This window comes from Corythoichthys intestinalis, chromosome 17 (genome assembly GCF_030265065.1).
Source record: "Corythoichthys intestinalis isolate RoL2023-P3 chromosome 17, ASM3026506v1, whole genome shotgun sequence".
Lineage (NCBI taxonomy): Eukaryota > Metazoa > Chordata > Actinopteri > Syngnathiformes > Syngnathidae > Corythoichthys > Corythoichthys intestinalis.
In genome coordinates, this window is record NC_080411.1 from 2,169,693 (window position 1) to 2,193,893 (window position 24,201).

Here is a 24,201-nt window from a genome sequence, read left to right on the forward strand (position 1 = left end):
TTTGATTTCAAATACAGTGCCCATATTTATTTTTTTCAAATAAATAAAATTTGAGTCAATCACCATCAATTAGTCAATATTATTGTTGATGTGTTCCCCTGAACAATGAGCACTGAACTAAAATATAAACCCTACAGCAGACATGTCCAAAGTCCGGCCCGGGGGCCAAATGCGGCCCGTGGTCAAATTTCATCTGGCCCCCAGCCTCTGTCATAAATTCAATAACGTCTGGCCCGCGCACAGACTGCATGAATTGGTCAGCAGCACTGCTACCAGCATATGAATTAGCTTACACACAAAATGCTGCTCCTCATTTACCAACTAAAAGGCAGTAGCACTCTAAGCAACATTACCCCTTGTGACCTTTTACTTACAATTTTCTAAAATGGCGATAATCAACAACAACAACAAAAAGTTGACTGCGTGGGCCGACGCTTCAAGGATAGGTGGAAATTTGACTATTTCTTCACTAAAATACACAACAACTGTGTCTGCCTCATTTGCAAAGAGACAGTCGCTGTTTTTAAAGAGTTCAATGTGAGGCAATATTACTAGGGCTGTCAAACGATTAAAATTTTTATTCGAGTTAATCACAGCTTAAAAATTAATTAATCGTAATTAATTGCAATTCCAAACCACCTATAAAATCTGCCATATTTTTCTGTAAATTATTGTTGGAATGGAAAGATAAGACACAAGACGGATATATACATTCAACATACGGTACATACAGTAAGTACTGTATTTGTTTATTATAACAATAAATCAACAAGATGGCATTAACATTATTAACATTCTCTTAAAGTGATCCATGGATACAAAGACTTGTAGTTCTTAAAAGATAAATGTTAGTACAAGTTATAGAAATTTTATATTAAAACCCCTCTTAATGTTTTCGTTTTATTAAAATTTGTAAAATTTTCAATCAAAAATAAACTAGTAGCTCGCCATTGTTGATGTCAATAATTACACCATGCTCACTCATGGTACTAATCCATAAAATCAAATGGACCCAAACGCCAGCAGAGGGCGCCAAACACCAAAAAACAAGTAACAAGCGGGCATTACACTGTACTGTCATTTTAATCTGTTTCAGCAGGTCATGTGCGTTGATTGCGTCAAATATTTTAACGTGATTAATTTAAAAAATTAATTACCGCCCGTTAACGCGATAATTTTGACAGCCCAAAATATTACCAAACAAGACACACTGACATGTACGACAAGATTACAGGGAAGATACGCAGCGAGAAATTGAAACAACATGAAGTTTGCTCGCAAGAGCCCGAGAGTCGAAAGAGACCGCCACACAGGCTAGTTGCGAGATTGTTGAAATTATTTAAAAAAAATAATAATAAAGCAAATGTGACACACAAAATGGCTTGCTAAAATTTGCCGAAATATATTGTTCAACGTAAAGGACGTCAGCCTAAGTCGGCCCCCCACATTTTTACCACACCAAATCTGGCCCCCTTTTCAAAAAGTTTGGACACCCCTGCCCGACAGGTATTGTGCTTTGTCAGCAGATTAAACATTTGGTGCGAGAGGAGAAGAGACTTTTGTGGTCTTGGCCATGAAACAACTCAAACGCACATATCCCAATCCACCAACACCGTGCCAAAATTAATATTGATAGGCCCGATAATATATAATGTTATTGGATTTATTGGGGTGACGTCATAATTCCTATTATCGGACCGATAATTATCGTGCACCTCTAATATTTAATGAGGAACTTAAGGCATTTTCTAATATTGTTCACGGTTTCATATCCAGTCCCTGACAAAAGTCTTGTCGCTTATCCATTTTGTAGAAACAATTGCTAATAACCTGACTTTGAATCATTCAACTGGTTTCAGAAATGGCTTATATGAAAGCTAAGACCCTCCGAAGTGTTGTTAAATGTACAAAAATATATTTGTTTCACTGAAAAAAGATTTATCATTCCATGAAGACATAAAGGTCCAATTTTGGCAAGACAAAAGTTTTGTCGCATACAGAAAGTAGTCTGAAAATTGAACAAAAAAATGTACTTCAAATTAGGGCTGTCAAAATTATCGCGTTAACGGGCGGTAATTAATTTTTAAAAATGAATCACGTTAGAATATTCGACGCAATCAACGCACATGCCCCACTCAAACAGATTAAAATGACAGCACCGGCTCATGTGCGCTTGTTACTTGTGTGTTTCGGAGTTTTCTCGCCCTCTGCTGGCGCTTGGGTGCGACTGATTTTATGACCATGAGAATTGTGTAATTATTGACATCAACAATGGCGACCTACTAGTTTATTTTTTGATTGAAAGTTTTACAAATTTAATGAAACGAAAACATTAAGAAGTGTTTTAATATAAAATTTCTATAACTTGTACTAACATTTATCTTTTAAGAACTACAAGTCTTTCTATCTATGGATCGCTTTAACAGAATGTTAATGTTAATGCCATCTTGTTGATTTCTTGTTATAATAAACAAATACAGTACTTATGTGTTGAATGTATATATCCGTCTTGTGTATTATCTTTCCATTCCAACAATAATTTACAGAAAATATGTCATATTGCATAGATGGTTTGAATTGCGATTAATTACGATTAATTAATTTTTAAGCTGTGATTAACTCGATTAAAAATTTGAATCGTTTGACAGCCCTAGAAAAAACATCACGAGTTGCGGTTGAAGTAAGCATTGTGTTGTCAAAACTGCTGAATCAAACCAGAGGAACCCACAGGCCATTTGGGGGCCCTAAGCAAAATAATGCAAAGGGGCCCATATTTTTGGCCCACCATTTCGTCACAGTGTACTGTGAAACCCATACATGGAATCCAACCCATACGTCCATATTTTGTATATTATTCAGATTTTGCTGCACTGCATACTTCAAACGTCTCACCCCAAATGATTGTCAGTACTTACAGTAGATAGCACCAAACCTTTTTCTAAAAGAGGAAAGAAAAGTTTTTTTTTTTTTTTAAGCATGTAATCAAGTATCAAAACTCACAAAAGTCAAATAAAGCAAACTGTAGTAAACAAAATAGAATATAAATTAAACAATTGCCAGATTGGGGGCCCCCTAGTGTTCAGGGGCCCTAAGTAGCTGCATAATCCGCCTATTGGCTGAACCCACGGAATCTCCAAAAATGGATTCATCACGACGTAGATGAAACTCCGAGCTGTGCGTGAACTCCTGGGAGCGCCTATATATATGGTTTGAAGTAGAATGTTATGAACATCGTCCAGCTCCAAAGCGCCAGTGTGGATTTACCTCGCCAAACGCCTTAAATCAAAACCATCTAGAGACAAGAAGTTAAGGATGTGATTTAAACCCAAGGATATACCTAAAAGCATAGACTTCATGATACTTGACATGAGACAGGGTGTAGGGCCGATCCGTAAGGGGCCTAAAACTTCAAATATTTTCAAAACCAAAGCTGCTACCGACCTAAAACCAAAACCTTAGCCATATATGAGTCTCCATGAGCAGCCGCGTCAAAAAATTCAAAGTTGTTCCCTTATAAAACATTATTAAACGCTGGACTTTGATGGACATAAGGTCATGTAACAGTATAAGCAGTGACTGTTGTTGGCCTTCAGTGAACACTGATGCTTCTGTCCCACAGGTGAAACAGATCATGGAGGAGGCGGTGACGAGAAAATTTGTCCATGCTGACAGCAGCCACATTGGTTCCTTCTGCGGTAGATATTTCTCAGCATTTTGTTGGGCTTTCTGTTAATCTGAAAAATGAATCACACTTTTGAGGTGGGGGGGGGGGGGGGTTCTCAACATACCTGAAAATGCCTTATGAAATCGGCAAACTACACCTAAAACAAACAGATTTCAATAAGGCTTTTCTCGAGTTGGATTGCGAGTATGCAGAGCCGGTCCAGGCCATTTGGGGGCCCTAAGCAAAATAATGCAAAGGGGCCCATATTTTTGGCCCACCATTTCGTCACAGTGTACTAGTGGTGTCAACAATAATCGATGCGGTGATGCATCCCGATGCGGGGTATGGACGATTCGATTCGATGCGGGCAACAAGCCGAATCGATTCAGCGCATTTTTAAATATATAAGTACGTTCAAAAATCTTCCCTGCGCAATTCCGGTGATGCAATGGATTTGGTTTCCCCATTTGTATTATTATTGTCATGTTTCATTTTTTACACACTGCATAACTCTGGTCAAGTTTCCCACCAACCTCATAGAAGCCAAAATGTCTCCAGATGTCAGTTTTCAATGTCTTAGGTGCATCAAGAATCTTTCTTGCTCCCTCTTTCTCCGCTTCAGCCACTGTTATGTTATGTCCTATCTCTTAGAGGTTAGATCTTGTGCCCGAGTTCGGGTTCGGGCCCAAAATGTTAAGCATTCACGTTCGGGTCGGGTCGGGTCGGGTCGGGCCGCCCCGCGCCGGACTAATAAATTATTTTTAAAAAATGGGATAAAACCGAGAGCAGGCTCTCTGTATTGTGCATTTGCTTGTGCACTCACATGAAGCAGTGGCGCCACCCGCTTTTTCTTCTTGTCCTCCGCTGTGGCGCTTGCGATTCGTTACGAAAGACACTTTTATTTATGCACACAAAGGCAACACAAATGTGATCCTTTTGAATCCTCTCCTCTGTGTGTCTGCAAACTCTTTTTTTTTTTCTTTCTAATATTAAACTTTCCCAGCGTTATTTCGTTTTGTAAATGATTTTATAATGATCACAAAAATATGTAGACTATTTAAACATGAAGAAAACTTGCGTTTTTTTTCTGCCAACTGAGAATTCGTTACGAAAGACACTTTTTTATGCACACAAAGGCAACACAAATGTGATCCTTTTGAATCTTCTCCTCTGTGTGTCTGCAAAATCGCATGTTTTTTTTTTTTAATATTAAACTTTCCCAGCGTTATTTCGTTGTGTAAATGCTTCTATAATGATCACAAAAACATGTAAACTATTTAAACATTAAGAAACATGCGTTTTTTTCTGCCATCTCGAAGAAATGAAAATAAATTGCTGCTGCTGCGGGTTTTTTTTCCGCGTCACTCCAAGCCGGGTCGGGCTCCAATACCAGTGGGCTGTGTCGGGTCGGGCTGGATTTTTTAGGCCCCCATCTAACCTCTACTCTCTCAATTGCAAAAAAATGATATTTCCTCATCAGGGGTCGCGTTAACCGAATATTTTCCGTCTTTGACCGTTTTTTTAAAACGGTGACGGAAAAAACTGAAGTCCATCTGTCATTTTGACAGGTTGCAATTCACACCCCAGACCACAGGATGGCGAGTGGGCATATTAATAAGCTATTGTCTCTCTTGATGCATGACGTCGCTGGCTTTACTCGGAAAAATGTCCGAACTAGCATTCAGGTGTAGCAAACACGGAAACGTTAGGAAGCTTTGGAGAGCATTGTCTAAGGCTACGTTCATTCTACAGGTCTTAATACACGAATCCAATTTTTTCGTGTTTTTCCGACTTGAGTCAGGCATTAACTTGACGGTCTGAACGGGACGAGTCGCATAGAAGTGGACCATTTCAAATCCGATCTGGGTCATTTTTTGATGTGGTTCAAATCCGATCTGGGCCACATTTTTCCAGACTGTCGCGGGGATCTGTACCGTCCAGTGTCCCAAATCCGATTTCAGCTGTGCGTTATTAGCGCCTAGCTTGCAGTGAACACGGCTTTTGGGGAAGGGCCGGGCTTGACAACAGTCATAAAAAAATAAAAATGGGTTGAGAATAGGCATGAGAATGATCGGTTTTCTCTCTGCTCTATGTGAGCTATATTTCAACATTTCCTACACGGCCGAGAGTCGGAAGAGGGGTCTGGCTGCAGCCCGTCTTGGAGAGTCAGGGCAAACTTCCCGTATGTGTGTGTGACATGCACGGACAGTGCGTGCATGCTATCGATCCATATAAACTGTGAATATAAGCCTAAACGGGGATTATTTATGTTTGTTATTTGTGTCCTCCTTTTGAAAAGCAAAATATGATAGGCCTGGAATGACGGATGACTTGTCATTTGTTTTGATGCTTCTGCGCACCGGCGCGTGTCGGACTGCGAATTAGAGCGCATGCGTAATACTTGAATGGTCCCAATGGACAAAGGCAGTCCGAACGGGCACGTCAAAAAAATGGATATGACAAAAAAATCGGATTTGTGCATTAAGAACTCTAGTATGAACGTAGCCTAATTGAATGAGCAGGGACAAACAGCTTGGAGTCAGAAGTACGTGCGCTATTCTCAAACCTGAACGCACCCCGAATCTTGGATGACAAATCAACAGAGCAGAGAGTAGACACAACATGGCTGGTAGTTTCTTCAATTTATTCAGAGTTGAGTAAGTAACGCACCACTTTTGACCAACACTGCTATTGAATATGTCATTATTATCATTTTTAAAATTTAAGTGACGGGTAAAAATAGATTATGACCGGATTTTTATGACCCTGTCAGTCAAAATGACAGACAACGAAAAAGTCTAGCGCAACCTCTGTTCCTCATGTTGAAACAGATTGTTATGGCTGCTAAAATGCTGCTGCACTTCATTTTAATTCATTATTTTTTATTGTTATGTGGTAGTTACTGATTGCATTTCTAAGTTGATTGCACATATATAGTGGGCTAGGCCTACATTTTACTTTTGTTCTACATTGCAATTTAGTTGGATGTTTTGTTTGCAACTGAACTGATCCCTGGATTGATATTGCGATAAAGATGCTGCTGCACTACAATATTTTCTTTGTCGCTTTCTTTAATATTTACTTGAATGTTTTTATCGATAGGTTGTTGTGACTAAAATACAGTGACTGTTATTACTGATTTTGCACAGGAGTTCAGATGTTGCACTGTGTGAAAGGCTGCTACTGTGTGTGTAAAAAAAAGAGAAAGCCCTGGTCTCATTCAAAGCACCAATTAAATGCCGTGATCTGTTTTTTTTTTTTTTTTTTTTTTTAAATATATATCTAAAAGTACTGTATTTTCATTTGACTTCAACCAGGAGTGACACAAGAGCCAACAAAAAGTTGTTTAATGTCTGACCGCTTGTGTTGCCTCATGATTCACGAAAAATATGCTTTGCTTTAGAATTTTAATGCATCCCAGGCTTTAATGCATCGCAATGCATTGCCGAATTGAACCGAATCGAATCGTGACCCTCCGAATCGAATCGAATCGTGGCCCTCCGAATCGTAATCGAATCGAATCGTGAGGGCAGTACCGATGCACACCTCTACAGTGTACTGTGACACCCATACATGCAATCCAACCCATACGTCCATATTTTGTATATTAATCAGATTTTCTTGCACTGCATACTTCAAACTTCTCTCCCCAAATGATTGTCAGTACTTACAGTAGATAGCGCCAAACCTTTTTCTAAAAGAGGAAAGAAAGAAGTTAAGGAAGAGACCATGCGCTGCACGACCCACTCACGCCTTGTCGCGCTCAATCTGTAATGACGCCGTTTTACCCATATAGAGAGATAAAAGGCAGCGTAAAATGAGTAGAGTGAATTTTGGCAGCCTTTAGAGCCTTTTTTTAGTTGGCTAAGGGCTCACAATCCCTCTCCCTACGATTAGAAACTATCATGGAAAGCAATGTGGGGAAGCAAGGTTGGCAATTGATCTTTTTCTTAACACTTTATGTTGATTTCCAACGCAGAGAAGATATATCAACTGGTAGCACTACGCACAGTCATGGTTCCACTTCCCATCATGCATTTGGGCATTTGGTGGCGCCACTGCTTTATTCAGTGTACTTCTTATCACATGCGCACACGAGTCTTTACTGAGGTTCCTTTTTACCGTAATGCCACACCCATAGAGAGCGCACAACTATGGTAACAGAAGTGTGATATAAATATGTTACAGTACTATTTTGATTAAATTGTGTCCGAATTTGTATGCGCAGCGGTGGTGGAGGCCTGCGTGCTGCACGGGCTAAAACGGCGTATCGCGGGTATGCTGTGCAGCAACAAAGTGGCGGCGCTCTTCATGAAAGTGGCCAAAAGCTACGCCCCTGCAGAAGAGCTGTGCCACAAAGTCCAAGAGCTGGAGCACCTCATAGAAAACAGGTGTTGTGCGCCACAGTTACCACAGTAATGAGACATTGTATTGTTTTTATGATTGCATTCTAACTGTGGTCGGTATTTCAATGTGTCTTCCAGCAAACGAAACAATTCTTCACAGAGCAACGAGCGCAGTCGGCAGTCAAAGTTGAGCAACCTTTCACCTCTGGCCCTCAAACACATATGGATCAGAACCGCATTGTTGGAAAAGCTCCTGGACAAAATCATCCTGTATTTAGTAGAGAACTCTAGGTATCTTAATACGTGCCGGATGTATTAGTCTGACTGATCTGCAACACGACTAAATGATATGGCCGTTTTTTTTTTTCTTCCCTACCCGCAGTACTTTTTACGAGAAAGAAGCCATGATCATGGATCCTGTGGATGGACAAATTCTTGCATCACTATTGGGTAATTGATGTGTTAAAGCTGAGTTCAGGCTTTCCCTTCTAGCGCTTTGTAAGTCTGGCTGGCCACTAGAGACGTGCAAAATTTCCGATTCTTAGATTATTCGCGATTCGGCCGTGGAAGATTCGAGAACGATTCACAAACATCCAAATTCCTATTATTGAATTATACCAGGTAAAGCGGAAATAAAACGCAGTCAGCGTGGTCTTCGGGACGCAATGAGGAACGGACCGAGAAAATATCATGTACAGCTAATGCCGCTAGGTAAAAAAAAAACAATAATACCTGACTGCGGCCCTCAGCCGCTACAAACAGCATCCAGTTGCTAGTTGCTACAAACATACGGCAACATACGGCTATGGTAAATATCACATATATCTAGACTAGATGTGAAATGACAGACTTTCCCGCGCTAGTAAACAGGCGCCATCTTAAAGCAGTAGACTTCTCTAGAAGGCTCTGTTGTAGAGAACCTAATTAATTTTTATCTAAAATACCCCTAAATTGGCAAATCGTGGCTTGAATCTATCTTTAAATGATGAAACAGTTTTAAAACTTTCACATGTCGAAAGTAAACATGAGGGAAATTATGGAATAATGGGCACAATTGATTGTTGATTCACAACATTAAATTAATTGAATGTAGTTTAAAGCTGCTGATACAAAATGGGGACTTGAGTATTTTATTTACTGTTTTTAACCGGTAACTTGATGCTAAAATAGTAGTTTGGTTTATTTAGCCTGAGAGGATTTTTGAACAATTTTGGAACAAATATACAAAACATTAAGAAAAAAATAAATAAATGGGGGGAGGGGGGCATCAATAATCGATTTATAATCGAATCGGAGTCTCTGAATCATAATCGTAATCGAATCGTTAGGTGCCCAAAGATTCCCACCTCTACTGGCTACTAGGCTTTTGTACTTTTAAACAGGTCAAATCAGTATTAAATAATCATATAATTAGCAAGCTATTTCACTCAATCAAATTTGTTAAATACAGTAATTTTCGGACTACTTTTTTTCCCCTCATTTTGAATCCTGCAGCTAATAGTCCAGTGCGGCTTACTTTTTTGGGTTAATAGGTAACACCTTATTTGACAGCAGCGTCATAAGACTGCCATAAGACCGTGTTACGTCCCAAGGACGGCTCGCGAAGGGCGTAACATAAAACGAGCCACACAAATTCTCAAGTGGCACAAATTTATTTACACAACAATCAAACTCGCAATGAATATGTACAAAATGTGGATGAAGCGCGGCTTCAGGGTAAGCCCAGGCCAAAACAACAAACAAAAGGAATCTACACTTGAACCCCACCCGCTAACTAAACCCTGATCATGAAAAAGAACAAAGACAAGACAGCCACTAACCTAGCTACCTACACTATACAAAACAGGAGAAAACGGGTTGAACAGAAATGGCGACTTACCCCTACTTGCTTCAGTGCTCTTATTTACAGTGGTGAACAAAAAAGGTCCAATAACGAATAAACACAAAAGACCTCACCGAAAAAGCGGGAGTGTATCAAAGTAGCGATCAAATGCAAACAAGAGTGAATGGCGAGCAAACAGCTGTCGAGGAGGACCGCGGCAGAATGCTGTCAAATGCGACCTCATAGAGCGTTGACAGCGGCGGGTTTATGAAGCTTGGCGCCTTTTTCTTGGCCAATCAGCGGCGGCGACGTCGTCGGTCCGTCCTGCGTCGATCAGCTTTCATCAGAGTGGGAGGGGAAGCAGCCAGCTGGTGGAGGCAACGATCAGCCGACTGGAAGAGTCTCCGAAAATTAACTATTAAACGGCCAGGGGCTGTCACAGACCGTTATAATTGTGACATGAGACTATCACGGGCATTAATGAATGCTTATGACCAGTGCTGTTAAGTATCATCCGGCAAATTACGTCACTAACTAAAAAGTATTGGCACCTCTGCAAATCGGCCAGATAATGCACAATTTCCCCAGAAAATGATTGCAATTACAAATACTTTGGTAGTAATATCTTCATTTATTTTGCTTGCAATGAAAAAAAAAACGAAAGAGAATGGGGGGGGGGGGGGGGGGGATCATTATCATTTTTCCACAAAAGTCCAAAAATGGGCCAGACAAAAGTATTGGCACCCTTTGAAAAATCAGGTGACGCTTCTCTAATTTGTATCATTAACAGCACCTGTTACTTATCTGTGGCACATAACAGGTGGTAGCAATAACTTAAATCAAACTTGCAGCCATTTAAAATGGATTAAAGTTGACTCAACCTCTGTTGACGAAAACTGACGAGAGATTTCAACCAAAGATTGTGCGGATGGTGGATAATGAACCTCGACTAACATCCGAACAAGTTCAAGTTGTCCTGCAGTCCGAGGGTACAACAGTGTCAGCCCGTACTATCCATTGGCGTCTGAATGAAAAGGGACTCTGTGGTAGGATACCCAGGAAGACCCAGAGACAAAAAAAAAAGCCAGGATGGAGTTTGCCAAAACTTACCGGAGAAAGCCAAAAACGTTTTGGAAGAATGTTCTCTGGTCAGATGAGACAAAAATTTTGGGAAAAGGCATCAACATAGAGTTTACAGGAAAAAAACAAGGCCTTCAAAGAAAAGAACACGGTCCCCACAGTCAAGCATGGTGGAGGTTCCCTGATGTTTTGGGGTTGCTTTGCTGTCTCTGGCACTGGACTGCTTGACCGTGTGCATGGCATGATGAAGTCTGAAGACTAACAACAAATTTTGCAGCATAATGTAGGGCCCAGTGTGAGAAAGCTGGAGGTTATGGGTCTTCCAGCAGGACAATGACCCACAACACACTTCAAAAAGCACTAGAAAATGGTTTGAGAGAAAGCACTGGAGACTTCTAAAGTGGCCAGACCTGAATCCCATAGAACACCTGTGGAGAGATCTGAAAATGCCACCCTTCAAATCTCAGAGACCTGGAGCAGAATGGTCTAAAATTCCAGCAGAGCACCGTAAGAAACTCATTGATGGATACCGGAAGCGGTTGTTTGCAGTTATTTTGTCTAAAGGTTGTGCTACCAAGTATTAGGCTAAGAGTGCCAATACTTTTTGTCCGGCCCATTTTTGGAGTTTTGTGTAAAATAATAATGATTTAATTTTTTTTTTTCATTCTCATTTGGGTTTTTTCATTGCAAGGCAAATAAATGAAGATATTACTACCAAAGTATTTGTGACTGCAATCATTTTATGGGAGAAATTGAGCATTTGACATCCTATTCTATGCTTCCTCATCGCTAATCCTGGTACCTCGTCTAAGTATCCTCGAGCAAGATACTGAACCCCACGTGTGTCAACAGTTAGTGAATGAGTAAATAGCGTCAAATTGCTCTAAAGGTTGAAAAGCGCTATACAAATGTAACTCCGTTTAGCATATTTTTGTTTTGGATTTTCTGGACTTGCGTCAAACTTTGATGTTCTTTGACCTTGTCTTGAAGTGGGTCCCTGTGCTTTGGAGTACACTCAAGTCAAGACCTCTGACCATTTCTGGACGGACCCATCAGCTGACGAACTTGTACAGAGACATCGTATTCACAGCGGTCACAGTCGACAGGACTCTCCCTCCAGGAGGCCTGCCCTGGTTAGTTAGTATTTGTTAATTCCGTGACAATTTGTGCTGAAGCCTCATTTTGTCATTAAATAGATCCAAAAGAGACAATCCAGTGGGAGCATGGACGATCGCCCTCTGGTGTGGGCGAGGGAATATGTGGAGTCATTGCACCAAAATTCCAGAGCAACGTTGCTGTTTGGCAAGAACACTGTGCTGGTGCAGCCTGTATGTTTTAAACCGGACTTGCACTTCAGTCACTGTCCAGTGTGATTTCTGCGTCTACATTCATTTTCATTTTACAACCATACATCACCAGAGGGACGACATGGAGGCCATACCGGGTTACCTCTCCCTGCATCAGACAGGAGAGCTGATGACACTCAAATGGACGCCCAATCAGCTAATGAATGGCAACGCAGGGGAGCTGGATTCTGAGAAGAGGTAGGTCTAATTACAAGTCGGTCTAAAAAAGGCTAACCTTTATTGTGGATTTTCCCTCTCAGTGTCTACTGGGATTACGCCATGACGATTCACTTGGAGGAGATAGTGTATCTCCACTGTCATCAGCAAGGTAAATTATTTCAGAGAAGTAGACGTCACCATCAGTTGACAAGACAGCTGCCACAAACTTTGGCCACAAACTGCCTGGGTCGGCCTTCCCGTTGTGGGCCGACCCAGGCAGACCATTTGACTTTCACTGTGCTAAACTAAACATGCTGCGTTCAAACGCCGGATTTAGGTGAAAGAAGGACGAACGTTTTACTGCATACAAGCTGGCAGCAGTGAGTCAAGAGTTATTTGGTCGAAGAGTCAAGGTAATTATAGGACGAACGTTTTACTGTATACAAGCAGGCAGCAGTGAGTCAAGAGTTATTTGGTCGAAGATTCAAGGTAATTATTATATAAAATAGCCCCATGCGTGCACTTTGAGATGTTGTGAAAAAATGCTTAGAAAAAATTAGAGTGACTTGAGCTCAAAATTGTTACGCAAGGGTACTGAAAACTGTGTGCAATCACGGCATACATGCATACAGGTAGTGCCCGGGTTACGAACGAGTTCCGCTCGTACGTTGGCGACATAACCCGAATTTCCGCGTAAATCGGAATTAACACTTTGAAAAGTCAAAAATAACTACGGCTTTGCTGTTTGGAGATACAGATCTTAGCCCTGCCCAGGTTGGTTTGGGGACATTTCTGGGACAATATCAGGTCCTGTTGATTGGGGGACACGTCCTGGTCATATCAGGTCATTTGGAGACATTTGAGGGGCGTGTCCTGGTCATATCAGGTCATTTGGGGACATTTGGGGGCGTGTCCTGGTCACATCAGGTCATTTGGGGGCGTGTTTTGGTCATTTCAGGTCATTTGGGGGCATTTAAGGGGCGTGTCTTGGTCATATCAGGTCATTTAGGGACATTTGGGGGGCGTGTCCTGGGCATATCAGGTCATTTGGGGACATTTGAGGGGCATGTCCTGGTCATATCAGGTCATTTGGGGATACTTGGGAGGCGTGTCCTGGTCATATCATGTTATTTGGGGACATTTGTAGGCGTGTCCTGGTCATTTCAGGTCATTTGGGGACATTTGAGGGGCATGTCCTAGTCATATCAGGTCATTTGGAGACATTTGGGGGCGTGTCCTGGTCATAACAGGTCATTTGGGTACATTTGAGGGGCATGTCCTGGTCATATCAGGTCATTTGGGGACACTTGGGAGGCGTGTCCTGGTCATTTCAGGTCATTTGGGGACATTTGAGGGGCATGTCCTAGTCATAGCAGGTCATTTGGGGATGTTTGTGGGGCGTGTCCTGGTCATATCAGGTCATTTGGGGACATTTGAGGGGCATGTCCTAGTCATATCAGGTCATTTGGAGACATTTGGGGGCGTGTCCTGGTCATAACAGGTCATTTGGGTACATTTGAGGGGCATGTCCTGGTCATATCAGGTCATTTGGGGACACTTGGGAGGCGTGTCCTGGTCATATCAGGTTATTTGGGGACATTTGTGGGCGTGTCCTAGTCATACCAGGTCATTTGGGGATGTTTGTGGGGCGTGTCCTTGTTATAGCAGGTCATTTGGGGACAGTTGGGGCGTGTGTCCTGGTCATATGAGGTCATCTGGGGACATTTGGGGGGGGTGTTCTGATCATAGCAGGTCATTTGGGGGGCATGTTTATAGTCATAACAAGTCATTTGGAGACATTTAGGGGGCGTGTCCTGATCATATCAGGTTATTTGGAGACATTTATGGGCGTGTCCTGGTCATATTAGGTCATTTGGGGGGGCGTGTCCATAGTCATATCAAGTCACTTGGGGGCGTGTCTTGGTCATATCAGGCCATTTGGTGACATTTGGGAGCCATGTTCAAGTCATATCAGGTCATTTTATTCATTTTTGTTGCAGTTTTATTGCTTTACAACTTTTATATATGTAGGAAAGTCAATTTCATGGAATGACACTCATTCACCCCCCCTTAAAATCCGCTCGTGCTATTAATCCTGAAAATGTAGGTGATCAAATCTGCATTTGGTGATTTTTTTTGTGCATCTCGTGTAAAATTTGAGAATTTTATAGCCATTTTAAGTTTTGTTATACTTGCATAAAAAATAATTAATAGAGTTTTTATTAGGGAATGACTATGAATTTTTTTATGTCGCTGCTCATGGAGACTCGTATTTTCCTAAGGGAGGTGCCTGTTTTGGTTTTAGGTCACTAGCAGTTTTGTTTTTGAAAATATTTGAATTTTAAGTTTTGGAAACTAGGCCCCCTACAGATCCGTTCCGAGCACAGTGTCCCGTCAACTGATAGTGAAATCCATATCAGAGATTACTTTGCTGATTGAGACTAGCTTGGGAACCTTTCTTCGCAGTGAACAGTGGTGGAACCCTGGTGTTGGTGAACCAGGATGGCATCCAGAGGCCCCCCTTGCATTTCCCCAAAGGAGGCCACCTGCTCCAGTTTCTCACTTGCCTGGAGACGGGCCTTCTTCCTCACGGACAACTGGAGCCACCGCTTTGGAACCAGAGAGGAAAGGTCCGTATTATTGACAACTTTTATGCACTGGTGTTAACATGGATTAAATGTTCTTTTCACTCCTAGGGAAAGGTTTTCCCCAAATTGCGCAGGAGAAGCCCACATAGCTCCTGTGACTCAGTGTCTGATAAAGAGGATGATGAATCCACAGATTACGTGTTTCGAATCCTCTTTCCTGGAAACCAAATGGAGTTCAGTAAGTGTTAAGACTCACAAGACACCTGAAAATTCGACCCTCAAACTGTGCTGTTTTTGGCAGCCCTTTGAATTTTTGTCTTAGACTTTTGGACAAAAATAATAGCCTTAGGGTGCTTTCACATTAGGCCAAGCGGACCAGGGTCTGGTTGGAGGGCTAGTGTTGGTGTGGTATGAAAAAAGTATCTGAACCTTTTGGAATTTCTCACATTTCTGCATAAAATCACCATCAAATGTGAGCTGATCTTTGTCAAAATCACACAGATGAAGAAACAGTGCTTTAACTAAAATAACCCAAACATTTTTAGGTTTTCATATTTTAATGAGGATAGTATGCAAACAATGACAGAAGAGGGGAAAAAAGTAAGTGAACCATCACATTTAAAATTGTGTGGCCCGCCCTTTGGCAGCAATAACTTTAACCAGAAGCTTCCTGTAGCTGCAGATGAGTCTAGCACATCGATCATTACTAATCTTCGCCCATTGTTCTCTACAAAACTGCTGTAGTTCAGACTGATTCCTGGGATGTCGGGCATGAATCGCTGTATTTAGATCATGCCACAACTTCTCAATTGGGTTCAAGTCTGGACTTTGATTTGACAACTCCAGAACGTGTCATTTGTTCTTCTGAAACCAGTCTGAAGTTCATTTACTTCTGTGTTTTGGATCATTGTCTTGTTGCAGCATCCATCCTCTTTTTAGCTTCAACTGTCTGACAGACGGCAACAGGTTTTCCTGCTAAACTTCTGAAATCATTCTTCCATTCATGTTTGCAAGTTGTCCAGGCCCTGATGTAGCAAACAGCCCCAAATCATGATGCTCCCTCCACCATGCTTCACGGTGGGGATGAGGTGTTGATGTTGGTGAGCTGTTCCATTTTTCCTCCACACATAACGTTGTGTGTTACTCCCAAACAATTCAACTTTGGTTTCATCAGTCCACATAATATTTTGCCAAAACTTCTGTGGAGTGTCCAAGTGCCTTTTTGCGAACATTAAATGAGCAACAGTGGGGTTTTTTTAGACAGCAGTGGCTTCCTCCGTGGAGTCCTCCCATGAACACCATTATTGGCCAAATAGTTGATGTGTGCACAGAGATATTGGCCAGTGGCCTGTGCCATTGATTTCTGTAAGTCTTTAGCAGACACTCTAGGGTTCTTTTTTACCTCTCTGAGAATCCTGCGCTGAACTCTTGGCGTCATCTTTGGTGGACGGCCACTCCTTGGGAGAGAAGCACCAGTGCCGAACTCTCCATTTGTAGACAACTTCTCTGACTGTCGATTGATGAACATCCAGACATTTAGAGATGGTTCTGTATCCTTATCCAGCTTTATACAAATCAATAATCCTTGATCGCAGGTCTTCAGACAGCTCTTTTGACCGAGCCATGATGCAAATAAGACAATGCTTCTCATCAAGACAATTCTTACCAGGTGTGTGTTTTAGTGGGCAGGGCAGCTTTAAACCACTCATCAGTGATTGGGCACACACACCTGACTTAAAATGTTTGGTCAAAATTGGTTTCAATTGCTCTTTAAGTCTCCTTAGGCAGAGGGTTCACTTACTTATTTTTCCCCCTTTTGTCATTGTTTGCATACTATCCTCATTAAAATATGAAAACCTATAAATGTTTGGGTGGATTCAGTTAAAGCAGACACTTTTTTTTTTTTTTCATCTGTGTGATTTTGACAAAGATCAGATCACATTTGATGGTGATTTCATGCAGAAATGTGAGACATTCCAAAAGGTTTAGATACTTTTTCATACCACTGTAGTCGTGTCAATTGGTAACATGAAATCTGGTTGGCATGTTTGAGAATAATTCTCCAAGTATCATTGGAAAACACTGGTCTAAATGATAATGGATTTCTGTTCCGCTCAGTGCCTTTGGAGCTGGTGGACCAGGGTATGAACATGTGGGAACAGACACCCAGGAATTCCTCAGAATCCTCCTGCTCACAGACTGGATCGTCTGATAGCTCTCTGCCAAGTGGCTGCATTCAGGAAAGGTATGACCATACACACACTAATCCATTTAAAGGTCCTGTAGTCCATCTCAAATCTAATTTAACAGGGCTCCTCTGAAGCTCCTCTGTGACACCATGAGGTACCAGATCATCTCCCGTGCATTTTACGGATGTGAGTGTAAATTCCACTCACTCCAATCTCATTGAATAAAACGGCTCTCACGCAAGTCTTTCCACTCCAGGGCTGGCATATTGCCGTCACTTGTCCACAGTTCGCACCCACCTTTCTGCTCTGGTCAACACCACCATAGTCGTCCCTGATGTGCCCTCTAATGCAAGGGGAGGTCTCTCTGCTGATGTTTGGGCCAAGTTTCTTCAGGACAGCTCTGTAAGATTGAAATAAGGGCTAAAGTGGGGTTACGTGTGTAGACATTTTGCAAGCATATGATGTCGTTGTAATTGCAACATGGTGTCCAAATTTCGGTGGCCCTAAAGAGCAAAACACGACGGCATATCAAAAAGCACAACGGCAAATTCAAAAACACAACGGCAAAATACGTAACAAAAAAAAAAAAAAAAGTAAAATACAAAACGCCAAATCACATAACAAAAAAAAACAACAACAAAAAAAACACAACGACAAATCCAAAAATGAAATTACATTAAGGAACCGGAAGAGGTAGGTCCTAGTCCAAAAATCCACTTTACACATTAATACACATTAATATCTTTTGGTGTAAATATCCCATAATACAGTGAGGACAGTTGCAGCTTACAGTCCAGTGCGGCTTATCTATAAACAAATGTTGTTTTTGTATCAAATTTGGTAGGTGGCGACTTATAGTCAGGTGCGCCTTATAGTCCGAAAATTACGGGAGTCTGATCAATATGTAAATTTAATCGATCAAATTTGCCTAATATGCCTAATTTGCCTTACAAAAGTCCACTAGCTTAAATGCTACAAATGCTAACGTATTTGCAATCCACAACTCCATGACAATCCACAAAAAAAAAAAAAATCCACAACTGAAGCTCTAAACTTAATTACAAATGCGTTCACAAACATATATTAGCTGAAGCAATTTACAGCCTTATGTGGGCCAAAGAAAAATGCTGCTATGCTAAGCATTAATGAATGACAGTCCAGCCAACGCTGCCACCAGAGGGCAGTGTATCCTGCACCATCAAACAATATAAAATATATTTTTGGACTTTTTGGATAGTTATTTTGAACTTTCAAAGTGTTAATTCTGACTTGAAATTCGGGTTACCTTCCCCAAATGACCTGATTTGACCAGGACACGTCCCCCAAATGTCTCCAAATGACCTGATATGACCAGAACACGTCCCCCAATTGTCCCAAATTGACCCGATATGATCAGGACACCCCCCCCAAATGTCCGTAAATGACCTGATATGACTAGGACACATCCCCCAAATGAGCTGATATGACCAGGACACGCCCCCCAAATGTCCCCAAATGACCTGCTATGACCAGGACACGCCTCCAAATGACCTGATATGACCAGAACACTCCCCCCCAAATGTCCCCAAATGACCTGATATGATCAGGACACGCCCCCAAATGCCCCTAAATGACCTGATATTACCAGGACACGCACCCCCAATGTCCCCAAATGACCTGATATGACCAGGACACGCCCCCCCCCCCAAATGTCCCTAAATGACTTAATATGACTGGGACACGCCTCCCAAATGTCCCCAAATGACCTGATATGACCAGGACACACCCCCCAAATGTCCCCAAATGACCTGATATAACCAGAACACGTCCCCCAAATGACCTGATATAACCAGAACACGTCCCCCAAATGACCTGATATGACCAGGACACGTGTATCAATTTATCAAATGTCCCCCAATGACCTGATATGACCAGGACACGCCCCCAAATGTCCCCAAATGACCTGATATAACCAGAACACGTCCCCCAAATGACCTGATAGGACCATGACACGTCCATCAAATGTCCACCAATGACCTGATATGACCAGGACACGCCCCTAAATGATCTGATATGACCGGAACGCGCCCCTCAAATGTCCCCAAATGACCTAATATGACTAGGACTAGCCCCCCCCCCCCAATGCCCTAATATGACCAGAACACGTCCCCCAAATGACCTGATCTGCCTAGGACACGTTCCCCAAATGACCTGATATGACCAGGACACGCCCCCCCAAATGGCCTGATATGACCAGGACACGCCACCCCCCATTGTCCCCAAATGACCTGATATGACCAGGACTCGCCCCTCAAATGTCCCCAAATGACCTGATTGACCAGGACGTGTTTCCCAAATGTCCCCTCATCAACAGGAAGTGACCTGATATTGTCCCCAAACCAACCTGGGCGGGGCTCAGATCTGTATCTTCAAACAGCAAAGCCCTAGTTATTTTGAAATTTTAAAGCGTTAATTCCGACTTACGCTAAATTACGTGTTACGTCGCCAGCGTAGGAGCGAAACTCATTTGTAACCCGGGCACTACCTTTAACATGTACGCCGTGACTGCACACAGTTTTCAGTATTCACTCACGATTCCAAAATATGTATTAAAATCTAGGCCTATGAGGAGCTTGAGATACACAGACTGGTGTATTTTGGAGGTGTGGCACCTTCACTTCGCAAAGAAATCTGGCCTTTTCTCCTTGGACACTACCAGTTCACAATGAGTGAGAAATGCAGGCTGGAGGTACAGCATTTGTATATCTTTCAAAATGTCGTCAGTGCTGCAATTTTCAACATTGCTTGTCTATATTTCAGATTGACGAGCAGATGCGCCTCATGTATGAGCATACCATGAAGGAGTGGCAAGGTTGTGAAGCAATGATGCGACAGAGGGAGCAGGAGAAACATGCGGAAGCCCTCGCCAGATGTTTGTCGAGCACTCGCACTGAGGGTGGGCAGGTGTCGGAGCAAGAATCCACTATTAGCACAGATGTAAGTTCACTTTAATAGATATGTCAATGGGGAGCTACACTAGCCGAATGTGCTTTTCTAACTCCTCGTTCTATTTTTTTTTTTAATGACTCTAGTCATCACTATGCAGTAGTTCGGATCCGCAGAGTACTCAGTCGCAGAACGACTGCAACAGCAGTGCGCCGGTAAGATTCACATGTAGTACCTTTACTTAAATTTTAGCAATCCAAGTTTAAGCTTCAAATAGGGCTGCAGCTATCGATCATTTAAGTAAACGATTAATATATCGATGAATTCATCGGATAGCAAACGTTTCATGCGTTGCAGAATAATTTTAGGAGATGATAAATAAAAGAAGTTATGTTTATGCAATAACAATAACATTTATTTCTACCTGCACATCCATTGCACTTTCAAAAGAGCGTTAAATACGAATACAAAGTAAAATACCTGATTGTATCTCAAAACTCTACAGAAATGCGCTCAAACAAAAACTTATGTGGGCCTTATTTCCATCATGTACTGTACAAAAGAATGCAGGTCATACAATGTGTAAATTACAAATACAGTATATATCAAAATATAGTGGAGCAAAACAACCATATGTGGAACCACATATATAAATATTTACACAGTGATATGAAAAAGTACCTGAACCTTTTGGAATTTGTCACATTTCTGCATAAAATCACCATCAAATGTGATGTGATCTTTGTCAAAATCATACAGAGGAAAAAAACATGTCTGCTTTAACTAAAACCACCCAAACATTTATAGGTTTTCATTACCGTATCGGCCCGAATATAAGCCTTGATTATAAGACGACCCCCTGTTTTTCCAAGTTTGAAAAAAGACTTTTTGAACACCAAATTGATTTTTATACAGAAAATAATTACAGTACATCTGAAAAAAATGATTATAACAATATATTTGAGAGGAAAAGCATGTTATTTTGCCTCATTCAAATTTTAATATCTGAACCTTTAAATGCGTATTCTAAAGTGCAATCACATTCGTAAATGAATGGCTTCTGGTTTTTGAAATGTAAATAAACCAATCTATTGTGATAAAACAACAAAATTGCAATAGCCATCAAAGTGAGGTCTAACTATAACTGTAGTCTTGAAAGAAATCTGAATAAGGAAAAACATTGCAATAAAATAATGCAAACTGGTTAAACTTGAGAGAAGCTGAGATCTGTCATGACAGAACATTACTCCTCAAGTTCAGCATTCGCTTCCATGATATCTGGCGCCATCTAGCGTCATGAATGGGTATAATGTCTAGACCGCGATATAAGACGACCCCCCTTTTTTCAGTCTTATTTCAATGCAAAAAACACAGTCTTATATTGGGGCCAATACGGTATTTAACGAGCATGCAGGGCCGGCCCAGCCTATACGCAGACTATGCAGTTGCTTAGGACCCCTGACCACTTGGGGCCCCCCCAATTTGGCAATTGATAATTTTGTTGTTGTTGTGTTTACTACAGTTTGCTTTATTTGACTTTTGTGAGTTTTGATACTTGATTACAAGCCTAAAAAAATAAAAGTTCCTCCTTAACTTCTTTCTTTCCTCTTTTAGAAAAAGGTTTGGCGCTATCTACTGTAAGTACTGACAATCATTTGGGGTGAGAAGTTTGAAGTATGTAGTGCAACAAAATCTGATTAATATAAAATATGGACGTATGGGTTGGATTGCATGTATGGGTTTCACAGTACACTGTGATGAAATGGTGGGCCAAAAGTATGGGCTCCTTTGCATTATTTTGCTTAGGGCCCCCAAATGGCCTGGGCCGGCCCTGCGAGCATGCAAGCAATGACAGAAGGGGGGAAAAATAAGTAAGTGAACCCTCTGCCTAAGACTTAAAGAGCAATTGAAACCAATTTTTACCAAACATTTTAAGTCAGGTGTGTGCCTAATCACTAATGAGTGGTTTAAAGCTGCCCTGCCCACTATAAAAAACACACCTGGTAAGAAATGTCTTGATGAGAAGCATTGTCTGATGGTCAACATAGCTGTCTGAAGACCTGCGATCAAGGATTGTTGATTTGTATAAATCTGGGAAAGGATACAAAATCATTTCTAAAAGTCTGGATGTCCATCAGTCGACAGTCAGAGAAGTTGTGTACAAATGGAGAGAGTTTGGCACCGTTGCTTCTCTCCCAAGGAGTGGCCATCCACCAAAGATGACGCCAAGAGTTCAGCGCAGAATACTCAGAGAGGTAAAAAAACAACCCTAGAGTGTCTGCTAAAGACTTACAGAAATCACTGGCACAGTCCAATAACTCTGCACACATCAACTATGTGTAAAACTATGGCCAAGAATGGTGTTCTTGGGAGGATTCCACAGAGGAAGCCACTGCTGTCTAAAAAAAAAATTGTTGCTGGTTTAATGTTCGCAAAAAGGCACTTGGACACTCCACAGAAGTTTTGGCAAAACATTTTGTGGACTGATGAAACCCAAGTTGAATTGTTTAGGAGTAACACACAACGTCATGTATGGAGGAAAAATGGAACAGCTCACCAACTTCAACACCTCATCCCTACCATGAAGCATGTTGCAGGGGGTATCATGATTTGGGGCTGTTTCGCTGCTCAAGGGCCTGGACAACTTGCAATCATTAATGAAAGAATGAATTCAAAAGTTTATCAGGGTGTTTCGCGGGAAACTCTTAGGCTGTTTTTCAGACAGTTGAAGCTAAAAAAGAAGATGGATGCTGCAACAAGACAATGATCCAAAACACAGTAGTAAATCAACTTCAGAATGGTTTCAGAAGAACAAAATACCAAGTCAAAGTCCAGACTTGAACCCCATTGAGATGCTGTGGCATGACCTAAAGACAGCGATTCATGCCAGACATCCCAGGAATCGGACTGAACTACAGCAGTTTTGTAGAGAGGAATGGGTCGGGATCAGTCCTGATCGATATGCCAGACTGATCTGCAGCTACAGGAAACATCTGGTTGTTGTTAGTTATTGCTGCCAAAGGGGGGGCACAAAATATTAAATTTTACCCCTTTCCCACTGGCCAAAAACCCCCATGTCAACCCACTAACAATCGGCTTTTGGTGGCAGTGGGAAAGTTGCAGCGACCCGCCTCGACCCGTGTCAATCAACCCGCCAAGCGACCCGCGTTAAAATCACCTCGGCTCTGATCGTCATGCAGTGTGAAAGCAAAACCCCGGGTCAACAGTCAACATCCTAATCTACGTGGTGACGTAGGCTCTTATGTGATGTGTCATAACAACGCGCCAGTCGCCTCCCATTTAACACGCCCCACAACCGTAGTTACGTCGATGCTAACAACAAAGCTAGTAGAAGAAGAATTCACGTCGCCTACGTTACCTCAGCACAAGCAGAGTGTTGATCCTTTGCTGCATTTCGAGTATTTTGAGGGCAGTAAAAGGCATGAAAACAGAGAACACAAACGGAAAGGAGGCTTCCATGTTGCTCCGCATTGTTTACTTCCTTGAACTGAATGAATTTGGTCGCACTTGTCGACGTTGATCTTAGCGTGGTGACGTCACGTAACCTTACGCACGGCTGAGGAGGGGTGGGGGCTTAGACGGGTGGAAAAAAAAAAAAAACTACTGAGAGCTGGGACCACAGTAACAAAGGCTACTATCAGTAACACAATGCGCCGCCGGGGACTCAAATCCTGCACTGCCAGACGTGTACCCCTGCTGAAGCAGGCACACGTCCAGGCCTGTCTGCAGTTTGCTAGAGAGCATTTGGATGATCCAGAAGAGGACTGGGAGAATGTGTTATGGTCAGATGAAACCAAAATAGAACTTTTTGGTAGAAACACAGGTTCTCGTGTTTGGACACGGCTTTATTTTGTCAATGGGAAAGGTGCCCGTTTTCTGAAATTTCCAGGTTCGCGGTGAATCAGGAACAGGCACACTTTTGCTCAATAGACGATGTTTATTGATTAGAAAATGCAGAATAAATGAGATTCATTGATTACAATCCCACAAGAGCAAGAAACAAGTATCAAAAACAAGCATAACAAATGTCAACGATGACGCTAGATTTGAGTTTGTCAACC

General features: G+C 41.8%; 1 protein-coding gene across 3 annotated transcripts in view; it reads left to right on the top strand.

Moving 5' to 3' along the window:
- LOC130905291 (small G protein signaling modulator 1-like) overlaps nt 1–24,201 on the top strand; it is a 37,728-nt gene that overhangs the window by 992 nt on the left and 12,535 nt on the right. For all 3 annotated transcript variants that reach the window (XM_057818523.1, XM_057818524.1, XM_057818525.1), the window contains exons 3-18: nt 3,620–3,695; nt 7,893–8,055; nt 8,149–8,301; nt 8,393–8,460; nt 11,903–12,045; nt 12,109–12,240; nt 12,332–12,456; nt 12,519–12,586; nt 14,884–15,047; nt 15,114–15,243; nt 17,124–17,250; nt 17,316–17,380; nt 17,451–17,596; nt 19,794–19,922; nt 19,994–20,170; nt 20,266–20,334. In XM_057818523.1, coding sequence (XP_057674506.1) covers nt 3,620–3,695; nt 7,893–8,055; nt 8,149–8,301; nt 8,393–8,460; nt 11,903–12,045; nt 12,109–12,240; nt 12,332–12,456; nt 12,519–12,586; nt 14,884–15,047; nt 15,114–15,243; nt 17,124–17,250; nt 17,316–17,380; nt 17,451–17,596; nt 19,794–19,922; nt 19,994–20,170; nt 20,266–20,334 — 1,935 coding nt within the window. The remainder of the gene's footprint in view (nt 1–3,619; nt 3,696–7,892; nt 8,056–8,148; nt 8,302–8,392; nt 8,461–11,902; nt 12,046–12,108; nt 12,241–12,331; nt 12,457–12,518; nt 12,587–14,883; nt 15,048–15,113; nt 15,244–17,123; nt 17,251–17,315; nt 17,381–17,450; nt 17,597–19,793; nt 19,923–19,993; nt 20,171–20,265; nt 20,335–24,201) is intronic.